The 12,447-nt window shown below is 44.4% G+C and overlaps 1 protein-coding gene across 1 annotated transcript; it reads right to left on the bottom strand.

Moving 5' to 3' along the window:
- Positions 1–4,203: 4,203 nt before the first annotated feature.
- On the bottom strand, positions 4,204–7,654 carry LOC120019186 (pancreatic secretory granule membrane major glycoprotein GP2-like). The gene is made up of 6 exons (XM_038962499.1): positions 7,447–7,654; positions 6,162–6,313; positions 5,509–5,757; positions 5,148–5,298; positions 4,741–4,816; positions 4,204–4,555 (listed from the first exon to the last, which is right to left on the bottom strand). Exons 3-6 carry the CDS (start codon positions 5,709–5,711, stop codon positions 4,536–4,538), a joined length of 450 nt encoding a protein of 149 aa, XP_038818427.1. The 5' UTR covers positions 5,712–5,757; positions 6,162–6,313; positions 7,447–7,654; the 3' UTR covers positions 4,204–4,535.
- Positions 7,655–12,447: the final 4,793 nt, after the last annotated feature.

The following is a 12,447-nucleotide window of genomic DNA, read 5'->3' as shown; positions in this document are numbered from 1 at the left end:
TAAGGTACTGTGTCAAGGTACTGTATCAAGAGTGCAGATCTAGGATCAGATCCCCCCTGTCCATGTCATCTTATCAGACCCCCCCTGACCCCACATGTCATCTTATCAGATCACCACTGACCCCATCTCGTCCATGTCATCTTATCAGACCCCCCCTGACCCCACCCTGTCCATGTCATCTTATCAGACCCCCCCTGACCCCACCCCGTCCATGTCATCTTATCAGACCCCCCCTGACCCCACCCCGTCCATGTCATCTTATCAGATCCCCCCCCGACCCCACATGTCATCTAATCAGACCCCCCCTGACCCCATCTCGTCCATGCCATCTTATCAGACCCCCCCTGACCCCATCTCGTCCATGCCATCTTATCAGACCCCCCCTGACCCCATCTCGTCCATGTCATCTTATCAGACCCCCCCCCCTGACCCCACATGTCATCTTATCAGACCCCCCCTGACCCCATCTCGTCCATGCCATCTTATTCATTATGATCTAAAAGGCTATTATAAATTACTCCTATTCGGAGCTGCTTGGTACATATATATATTTTACCTTTATTTAACTAGACAAGTCAGTTAAGAACTAATTCTTATTTACAATGTCACTTTACCGGGGAACAGTGGGTTACCTGCCTTGTTCAGGAGCAGAATGACAGATTTTTACCTTGTCAGCTCTGGGATTTGATCCAGCAACCTTTGAGTTACTGGCCCGATGCACTAACCACTAGGCTACCTGCCAACCCAAAAATACATATGGTCCCTGAAAGGATTGGATAGGAAAGAATATGGTGAAAACTCCTGGCCTATCAGAGGGCAGGGTTGACCTACCATCATATTGTTATCTATCCCATTCTATCAGATCTACACAAGTTGACTAGACTAGCTGGTGCTACTACCACCATATTCTTATCCCATTCTCTCAGATCTACATAAGTTGACTAGACTAGCTGGTGCTACTGCCACCATATTGTTATCCCATTCTATCAGATCTACACAAGTTGACTAGACTAGCTGGTGCTACTACCACCATAATGTTATCATTTAAGTCATCCCATTCTCTCAGATCTACATAAGTTGACTAGACTAGCTGGTGCTACTGCCACCATATTGTTATCTATCCCATTCTCTCAGATCTACACAAGTTGACTAGACTAGCTGGTGCTACTACCACCATAATGTTATCTATCCCATTCTATCAGATCTACACAAGTTGACTAGACTAGCTGGTGCTACTACCACCATAATGTTATCTATCCCATTCTATCAGATCTACACAAGTTGACTAGACTAGCTGGTGCTACTACCACCATATTGTTATCTATCCCATTCTATCAGATCTACACAAGTTGACTAGACTAGCTGGTGCTACTACCACCATAATGTTATCTATCCCATTCTATCAGATCTACATAAGTTGACTAGACTAGCGGGTGCTGCTACCACCATAATGTTATCTATCCCATTCTATCAGATCTACACAAGTTGACTAGACTAGCGGGTGCTACTACCACCATATTCTTATCCCATTCTCTCAGATCTACATAAGTTGACTAGACTAGCTGGTGCTACTACCACCATAATGTTATCCCATTCTCTCAGATCTACACAAGTTGACTAGACTAGCTGGTGCTACTACCACCATAATGTTATCCCATTCTATCAGATCTACACAAGTTGACTAGACTAGCTGGTGCTACTACCACCATATTGTTATCCCATTCTCTCAGATCTACATAAGTTGACTAGACTAGCTGGTGCTACTACCACCATATTCTTATCCCATTCTATCAGATCTACACAAGTTGACTAGACTAGCTGGTGCTACTGCCACCATAATGTTATCTATCCCATTCTATCAGATCTACACAAGTTGACTAGACTAGCTGGTGATACTACCACCATATTCTTATCCCATTCTCTCAGATCTACATAAGTTGACTAGACTAGCTGGTGCTACTACCACCATATTGTTATCCCATTCTCTCAGATCTACACAAGTTGACTAGACTAGCTGGTGCTACTACCACCATAATGTTATCCCATTCTATCAGATCTACACAAGTTGACTAGACTAGCTGGTGCTACTACCACCATAATGTTATCCCATTCTATCAGATCTACACAAGTTGACTAGACTAGCTGGTGCTGCTACTGGAATACATCAAACAAGTGGAAAGACTAGAGTGATCCAGGAGGGGTTTGGGAAACACTGGACTAGAGTCTAGGGATCACAGGATCACAGGTGGCACACATGGTTTCCATGGTTTCCAGTTGTTTGATGTCATTCCATTTGCTCCGTTCCAGACATTATTATGAGCCGTCCTCCCCTCAGCAAGTTCCACTGCTAGGGATTGATTCAGGAATGGGCCAACAGCCAACCTCTCTCTCACCACAGCTCAACATCTCCACCCGGTGGAAAGACTGGAGAACTGCTACCTCTTAAAACTTTCCCCAAACCAACAGCACCTTGGTGCTTTACAGACAGCTCTGTTGAGGTTTAGAGGGTATTACATGAAACTGTCATCTTGATAACAGTAACTGTTTTACAGACTTTAGCTTGACCCTGTGTTAATGAGCTCTTTGTAATAAACACACACATTCTGAATTCTGAAAAGAATAATGGGCTAATATTGCACAACCCACATTGAGTTTACTGTAACAATGGAGAGAGGAGGAAGGTCCTCAACCAACAGTAACAATGGAGAGAGGAGGAAGGTCCTCAACCAACAGTAACAATGGAGAGAGGAGGAAGGTCCTCAACCAACAGTAACAATGGAGAGAGGAGGAAGGTCCTCAACCAACAGTAACAATGAAGAGAGGAGGAAGGTCCTCAACCAACTGTAACAATGGAGAAGGAGGAAGGTCCTCAACCAACAGTCACAATGGAGAGAGGTGGAAGGTCCTCAACCAACAGTAACAATGGAGAGAGGAGGAAGGTCCTCAACCAACAGTAACAATGGAGAGAGATGGAAGGTCCTCAACCAACAGTAACAATGGAGAGAGGAGGAAGGTCCTCAACCAACAGTAACAATGGAGAGAGGATGAAGGTCCTCAACCAACAGTAACAATGGAGAGAGGAGGAAGGTCCTCAACCAACAGTAACAATGGAGAGATGTGGAAGGTCCTCAACCAACAGTAACAATGAAGAGAGGTGGAAGGTCCTCAACCAACAGTAACAATGGAGAGAAGTGGAAGGTCCTCAACCAACAGTAACAATGGAGAGAGGTGGAAGGTCCTCAACCAACAGTAACAATGGAGAGAGGTGGAAGGTCCTCAACCAACAGTAACAATGGAGAGAGGTGGAAGGTCCTCAACCAACAGTAACAATGGAGAGAGGTGGAAGGTCCTCAACCAACAGTAACAATGGAGAGAGGTGGAAGGTCCTCAACCAACAGTAACAATGGAGAGAGGTGGAAGGTCCTCAACCAACAGTAACAATGGAGAGAAGTGGAAGGTCCTCAACCAACAGTAACAATGGAGAGAGGTGGAAGGTCCTCAACCAACAGTAACAATGGAGAGAGGAGGAAGGTCCTCAACCAACAGTAACAATGGAGAGAAGTGGAAGGTCCTCAACCAACAGTAACAATGGAGAGAGGTGGAAGGTCCTCAACCAACAGTAACAATGGAGAGAAGTGGAAGGTCCTCAACCAACAGTAACAATGGAGAGAGGAGGAAGGTCCTCAACCAACAGTAACAATGGAGAGAAGTGGAAGGTCCTCAACCAACAGTAACAATGGAGAGAGGAGGAAGGTCCTCAACCAACAGTAACAATGGAGAGAGGTGGAAGGTCCTCAACCAACAGTAACAATGGAGAGAAGTGGAAGGTCCTCAACCAACAGTAACAATGGAGTCATAAGAAAGGAGCATCATAAACTACAACTCTGACTGTCATGGTCATTCTGAAGTCTTTCATTGTGTTCTTCTACAGTGGAACTTAAACAGCACTATTTCAATACACCAATCAGTCTTCCTGCTTTGGTAAAACAACCTAGGAAGTGTTCAGTACATTGACTAAATACATATCATGAATGTCACTTGTCTTTAACAAGTTTAGCCAGTTTTCCTAAAATCCTCTATGGTCAATTAGTCCTCCGTTGTTCTGCCTTTTGTAAATATGTGTTTAACCTGCCTTACAATAAATATAGACATGTTTATTTCTATGTTTACAACCTGTTAAATAGACAATCATTAGACAATGAGCATCATCATACAGAGTTATTTATTGACATCATCAAATCACAGCATACACACACAGCAACTCAGGTTTGGGGAAATGATCAGTCCTAAAACAATGCAAGTCTATGTGTATACAACATACGCAGTACAATGAAATCACACTGTAGTGCATCAATTCATTACTTAGAATCAAAACGAGTATTTCTGTGCCCTTGAAAGTTACACTGGGCTGTAGGTTGGGATGGAGATCAGGGGAGTAGTGCAGGAGGGACCCCATCCTTCATATGCTGGGGGTCCCAAGGCTCACTCCAGACTCTGGGCCCCTGGAATCCTTCATATGCTGGGGGTCCCAAGGCTCACTCCAGACTCTGGGCCCCTGGGGGCCAAAGAGAATCAGACTGTTAGAGAGGAAACACACCAGAACGACGGCCGAGTGCTTCTGACCAGAATATCGGCCACAAATATTTGTTAATTTCCCGACTATTCTACATTTAGGTCCAAAGCCTATACAATATATTAGCTCATAAACTATGTAAGTCATTACTAAAGTAAAATATTTACAGGTGATTGGCCCGATGGTGAGGGGTTTGAGGCGGATGGACTTGGACACAGAGCGGGATCTCCTCCTGGAACACACCTGTAGAGAGAGAAACCAAACAGTCAGAGAGACCAACCACTAACTCAGAGAGACCAACCACTAAGTCAGAGAGACCAAACACTAAGTCAGAGAGACCAAACACCAAGTCAGAGAGACCAAACACTAAGTCAGAGAGACCAAACACTAAGCCAGAGAGACCAAACACTAAGTCAGAGAGACCAAACACTGAGTCAGAGAGACCAAACACTAAGTCAGAGAGACCAACCACTAAGTCAGAGAGACCAAACACTGAGTCAGACTGACCAAACACAAAGAAACCTGAAAGGCCAAGTAGAGAGTTAATGAGTCTGAGAAGAACATCAGGACTCACTGGAGTGCAGGAGGAGCTCCTCTGGTCACACAGGCTGAGGCTGCAGTGCAGGAAGATGTAACGGTAGTCCCCCTGCAGTAGAGCAGAGAACGAAGCCCTGAGGGACGAGCCACTTTCCTCCACGGTCACCTGGGTACGATTTGTAGGACACCTGGGAGAAGAGCCAAGAAACAGCAAAGGGTTCAAGACATGCACGGCTACACAGACCGTACACAGCAACAAACATACCGTACTTCACACACAAAACAAACACACATAGACATGCACGGCTACACAGACCGTACACAGCAACAAACATACCATACTTCACACACAAAACAAACACACATAGATATGCAAACAGCTGAACAGAGTCATGGACCTGTCCTGAATCATGTAGGTCTGTGGGAGATTATCAGGGCTGGGTGATTCCGTGGTGTAGCAGTCTTCCAGAACAACAACAAAACGTTCTGCCTCGGACTCCTCTACGGACACGCCCACGTACAGGGAGGAACCCGCAATCAGGGTGACTGGCTGACCAGCTGGGTAAGGCTGTGTGTAGTTGGTGTCGCGGTACAGAGACATGGAGGCCTTGGCCTTGGCACCGACTCTGACAACTTTATGATCCGTTCTGTGAAGAGGTACAAAGGTACAAAGAGGTAAAGCTACAAATCAAATCAAACTTTATGAACATTAAAATAACAGTTGAATGTTCATAATGATGACACTGTTAGAAAAAACAGTTCCAAAGGGTTCTTTGGCTGTCCTCATAGGAGAACCCTTTTTGGTTCCAGGTTGAACCTGTTTTGGTTCTAGGTAGAACCCTCTGTGGAGAGGGTTCTACATGGAACTCAAAATAATTATATCTGGAACCAAAAGTTTTCTGCCTGGAACCAAAAGGGGTTATTCAAAGGGTTCTCCTATGGGGACAGCAGAAGAATCCATTTAGGTTCTAGATGGCACATTTTTTCTAATAGTGTAGTTTGCACAAAGACAACAGAATAAACAGAATGGACTTTCTGCATATTTTCTCACAGTGGGAGAGGTCTGATGGCCACATCCAGGCTGCTCTCTGTCTCCAGAGGATAGACACAGGAGAAGGGAAAGCCGAAGGGTTGGGAGTCGTTCCTCCCATCTACTGGATAAACGAATAAGCTGTTGGAGTAGACAGCATGGGTGGCGTTTGTCTGGGAAAAGGGGGGGTTAAGAAATATGTCATATTCATGCATTTATTAGGCCTGCTTGCATTAGTGATGTGTAGACTACCGTGAAATCACAGTGATGTGTAGACTACCGTGAAATCACAGTGATGTGTAGACTGCCGTGAAATCCCAGTGATGTGTAGACTGCCGTGAAATCACAGTGATGTGTAGACTACCGTGAAATCACAGTGATGTGTAGACTACCGTGAAATCACAGTGATGTGTAGACTACCGTGAAATCACAGTGATGTGTAGACTACCGTGAAATCACAGTGATGTGTAGACTACTGTGAAATCACAGTGCTGTGTAGACTACCGTGAAATCACAGTGATGTGTAGACTACCGTGAAATCACAGTGATGTGTAGACTACCGTGAAATCACAGTGATGTGTAGACTACCGTGAAATCACAGTGATGTGTAGACTGCCGTGAAATCACAGTGATGTGTTTGACAATTAACCACCGTTAACACTGTCATATTCGTCTTCAGCCCTGTTTATTTACTTAACCTTGATTTAAAGCAGGGAGTCCTATTGAGACCAAGGTCTCATGACAAGACCAGCAGCTACTACACATTAAATGTTAGAGACACACATACTTAAATCAAGGCAGGAACATAGAAAACACAAAAATACAAAAACACAATTGAAAAAACAAGCAGAGGTTCCTCCACCAACAATCTGAACTGTCCGAAAGGCACCATTGCATCCCGTGTAGCTCAGTTGTAAATGAGAACTTGTTCTCAACTAACTTGTTCTCAAGGTTACATTTTTTTTTTTTAATACATTTACAAAGTAAGATGCAAACCAACTAAAGTGTATGTTTAGTAATAATTCATAAAACTTCTCCAGGGAAAATATTGGGGATGGGACAGCAATATAGAACCTTCTTGAACATAAAGTGAAAATATTGGGGATGGGACAGCAATATAGAACCTTCTTGAACATAAAGTGAAAATATTGGGGATGGGACAGCAATATAGAACCTTCTTGAACATAAAGTGAAAATATTGGGGATGGGACAGCAATATAGAACCTTCTTGAACATAAAGTGAAAATATTGGGGATGGGACAGCAATATAGAACCTTCTTGAACATAAAGTGAAAATATTTCTCACCTCCAGAGTGTTCCCACAGCGTCCCTCCCTGCGCTCCACCTGGTACCACACCGTGCCGTTACGATCCTCGTGGGCGGAGCAGCGGTGGTCGGCCAGGTGAGCAGAGGAAGCATCCAGACCAGCAGCCTCCAGGTAAACATTTGGAAGGCCCACCTTCAGGAGGCTCCGCCCACACACCAGCTCTGGAGCTAAGTAAACAACTCAGGAGGTTATTTAAGCAATAAGGTGTGTGAACAGGTACATGTGTGAGACTGAGATCCCTGTGTGGCTTCTTATACACCACGCAACACGGAATGCCTGCATACATCCCTCAGCCGTGGTATATTGGCCATATACCACAAACCCCCAAGCTGCCTTATCAACCAATCATCATTCAGGGCTGGGACCCTGAATGTTGATTGGCAGAAAGCCGTGGTATCTGAGACCATATATCACGGGTATGAGAAAACATGTATTTTTACTGTTCTAATTCCATTGGTAATCAGTTTATAATAGCAGTAAGGCACCTTGGGGGTTTGTGACATATGGCCAATATACCACCCCAAAAAAAAAAAAAAAAAAAAAAAAAAAAAAAAAAAAAAAAAAAAAATATACCACGCCTCCTCTGCCCTTATTGGTTAAAAGATACGCATCTTAAAGATGCATAATTTCACCCCTAAATCTCTGCGTTTCATAGTGTTTGAAAAAATACAGATGTGACAATGCAGTTTATACACTCACCTTTCGTCTCACATCTCCAGTTGGTCTCATTGTCGCTCACGCAGGCATCAAACACTCCACATGTAGAACACACCGTGGTGCTGACATCTGGAAGAGACAGAGGTAGTGTTAAATGGCTGTTATGTCTAGTTGTTTGAACATTCTTTGTGTCTTTAAGAATCAGGGATAATCCCTTTACGATAGCAATATACCTGCACAGTAGGCCATGTTGCATGTTGTTGTAGGGACAAACTTGTAGACATAGTAGTTTCCATAGCAGGCTTTGACATGGATGGGATTTTGCCTCCAGTAGCAGCAGGCACCATACCAGCTCCCACAAACACCCCTCTGAACCACCCCGTCTAACAGCTGGGGATGGGGATCCGAGAGCCACATGGGGAAGGCGGTCCCACACATGTAACTGTCCACACACCTCTCTGGCATCTGAACACTGGTGTTCCCCAGGAACAGGCGATACCAGCCCTGCCAGTTGATGCTCTGGTCGCAGTGCTCGCCATTAACGTTGGCATTGTTGTTGGTGGCACGCCAATCGTCATTAAGTACGGTGTAGTGCAGGCAGGGGTCTGCACAGCAGGATGTTCCACCAACACTGATATAGTCCTCCCCCACATCACACACACCACAGCTGGTTACAACCAATCCTGCACCAAAAAAAACTGTGAGTTAATATATTAGGTTGAAAACGTATGCATTACAATTCACCCTAAATACAGTATGTCAAATGCATTGAATGCCAACAAACAAGTACAAGATTATCCTTATTACAAAATCTGTATCTATACACAAGTCGTTTTGAATGCCTGCACCTTCCACCATCTCCTCGATCCCACATACGTCCTTACTAGTATCCCTATTAACCTCAGACCATCTTATCACCATCTCCTCGATCCCACATACGTCCCTACTAGTATCCCTATTAACCTCAGACCATCTTATCACCATCTCCTCGATCCCACATACGTCCCTACTAGTATCCCTATTAACCTCAGACCATCTTATCATCATCTCCTCGATCCCACATACATCCCTACTAGTATCCCTATTAACCTCAGACCATCTTATCATCATCTCCTCGATCCCACATACATCCCTACTAGTATCCCTATTAACCTCAGACCATCTTATCATCATCTCCTCGATCCCACATACATCCCTACTAGTATCCCTATTAACCTCAGACCATCTTATCATCATCTCCTCGATCCCACATACATCCCTACTAGTATCCCTATTAACCTCAGACCATCTTATCATCATCTCCTCGATCCCACATACATCCCTACTAGTATCCCTATTAACCTCAGACCATCTTATCACCATCTCCTCGATCCCACATACGTCCCTACTAGTATCCCTATTAACCTCAGACCATCTTATCATCATCTCCTCGATCCCACATAGGTCCCTACAAGTATCCCTATCAACCTCAGACCATCTTATCACCATCTCCTCGATCCCACATACGTCCCTACTAGTATCCCTATCAACCTCAGACCATCTTATCATCATCTCCTCGATCCCACATACGTCCCTACAAGTATCCCTATTAACCTCAGACCATCTTATCATCATCTCCTCGATCCCACATACGTCCCTACTAGTATCCCTATCAACCTCAGACCATCTTATCACCATCTCCTCGATCCCACATACGTCCCTACTAGTATCCCTATTAACCTCAGACCATCTTATCATCATCTCCTCGATCCCACATAGGTCCCTACAAGTATCCCTATCAACCTCAGACCATCTTATCACCATCTCCTCGATCCCACATACGTCCCTACTAGTATCCCTATTAACCTCAGACCATCTTATCATCATCTCCTCGATCCCACATACGTCCCTACAAGTATCCCTATCAACCTCAGACCATCTTATCATCATCTCCTCGATCCCACATACGTCCCTACAAGTATCCCTATTAACCTCAGACCATCTTATCATCATCTCCTCGATCCCACATACGTCCCTACTAGTATCCCTATCAACCTCAGACCATCTTATCACCATCTCCTCGATCCCACATACGTCCCTACAAGTATCCCTATTAACCTCAGACCATCTTATCATCATCTCCTCGATCCCACATACGTCCCTACTAGTATCCCTATTAACCTCAGACCATCTTATCATCATCTCCTCGATCCCACATACGTCCCTACTAGTATCCCTATCAACCTCAGACCATCTTATCATCATCTCCTCGATCCCACATACGTCCCTACAAGTATCCCTATTAACCTCAGACCATCTTATCATCATCTCCTCGATCCCACATACGTCCCTACTAGTATCCCTATCAACCTCAGACCATCTTATCATCATCTCCTCGATCCCACATACGTCCCTACTAGTATCCCTATTAACCTCAGACCATCTTATCATCATCTCCTCGATCCCACATACGTCCCTACTAGTATCCCTATTAACCTCAGACCATCTTATCATCATCTCCTCGATCCCACATACGTCCCTACTAGTATCCCTATTAACCTCAGACCATCTTATCATCATCTCCTCGATCCCACATACGTCCCTACTAGTATCCCTATTAACCTCAGACCATCTTATCATCATCTCCTCGATCCCACATACGTCCCTACTAGTATCCCTATTAACCTCAGACCATCTTATCATCATCTCCTCGATCCCACATACGTCCCTACTAGTATCCCTATTAACCTCAGACCATCTTATCATCATCTCCTCGATCCCACATACGTCCCTACTAGTATCCCTATTAACCTCAGACCATCTTATCATCATCTCCTCGATCCCACATACGTCCCTACAAGTATCCCTATCAACCTCAGACCATCTTATCACCATCTCCTCGATCCCACATACGTCCCTACTAGTATCCCTATTAACCTCAGACCATCTTATCATCATCTCCTCGATCCCACATACGTCCCTACAAGTATCCCTATCAACCTCAGACCATCTTATCACCATCTCCTCGATCCCACATACGTCCCTACTAGTATCCCTATTAACCTCAGACCATCTTATCACCATCTCCTCGATCCCACATACGTCCCTACTAGTATCCCTATTAACCTCAGACCATCTTATCATCTACAGCATGTAAAATACCATTCTTCTCTACCTGAGATGATCACCAAGAGAAGAAACAACCAGTTTGCTGTCATCATTCTGCACAGAAGTCTTCGGCTCAAGCGTGCAAGAACCTTAAAATATATGTTTTAAAGGGTTACTTTCTTTCACATGCTATTTGGTACAGAATAGATTTTAAGTTTCGATTTAGTTGAAACCTCAACATTATTAAGACATCATTTAATCCAACCAATACTATCTCTGTGGACTCTCCACAACAACAGCCCTGCATTACTTACATCAAGCTGAATGAACGTACCATTCACAGAGGACCAATGTCAGAGTGGAGCAGTGGGCTTTCAATACACAATGGTAGAAGGGCAGTGGAAGACGTGTGACTATTAGAATAAAGAGTCATTATTTCCTGATGACTGATTAGAGGGTTTGAGAAAGGATAACAATATATTTAAGATAACAGTGCTTTTAATGTTTTGATTATGATCACATCGTTTCCTAGGCTACACAACTCCCACCTGGGCTATTCGTTAACACTTTTAGTGACCTTGCTCCAGTTTGAGTCCGCGTGTAGTTGTTTGTCTTCCAGATTGTCCTACAATCAAACATACTGGTTAACCTTGATGGTCATTGGTTTGATTACATACATTCACAACTGAGTTGGGTACATGATGGTCTGAGCAAGGAAATATGGCACACATGAACACACACACACACACACACACACACACACACACACACACACACACACACACACACACACACACACACACACACACACACACACACACACACACACACACACACACACACACACACACACGAGGCCTGAAGGCACCACCCACATTGAGTTTACTGTAACAATGGAGAGAAATGGAAGGTCCTCAACCAACAGTAACAATGAAGAGAGGAGGAAGGTCCTCAACCAACAGTAACAATGGAGAGAGGTGGAAGGTCCTCAACCAACAGTAACAATGAAGAGAAGTGGAAGGTCCTCAACCAACAGTAACAATGGAGAGAAGTGGAAGGTCCTCAACCAACAGTAACAATGGAGAGAGGTGGAAGGTCCTCAACCAACAGTAACAATGGAGAGAGGTGGAAGGTCCTCAACCAACAGTAACAATGGAGAGAGGTGGAAGGTCCTCAACCAACAGTAACAATGGAGAGAGGTGGAAGGTCCTCAACCAACAGTAACAATGGAGCCAT

This window comes from Salvelinus namaycush, chromosome 2 (assembly GCF_016432855.1).
Source record: "Salvelinus namaycush isolate Seneca chromosome 2, SaNama_1.0, whole genome shotgun sequence".
Taxonomy (NCBI): domain Eukaryota; kingdom Metazoa; phylum Chordata; class Actinopteri; order Salmoniformes; family Salmonidae; genus Salvelinus; species Salvelinus namaycush.
The sequence above is the reverse complement of the archived record's forward strand: the minus strand, read 5'-3'. Positions and strand labels throughout refer to the sequence as shown.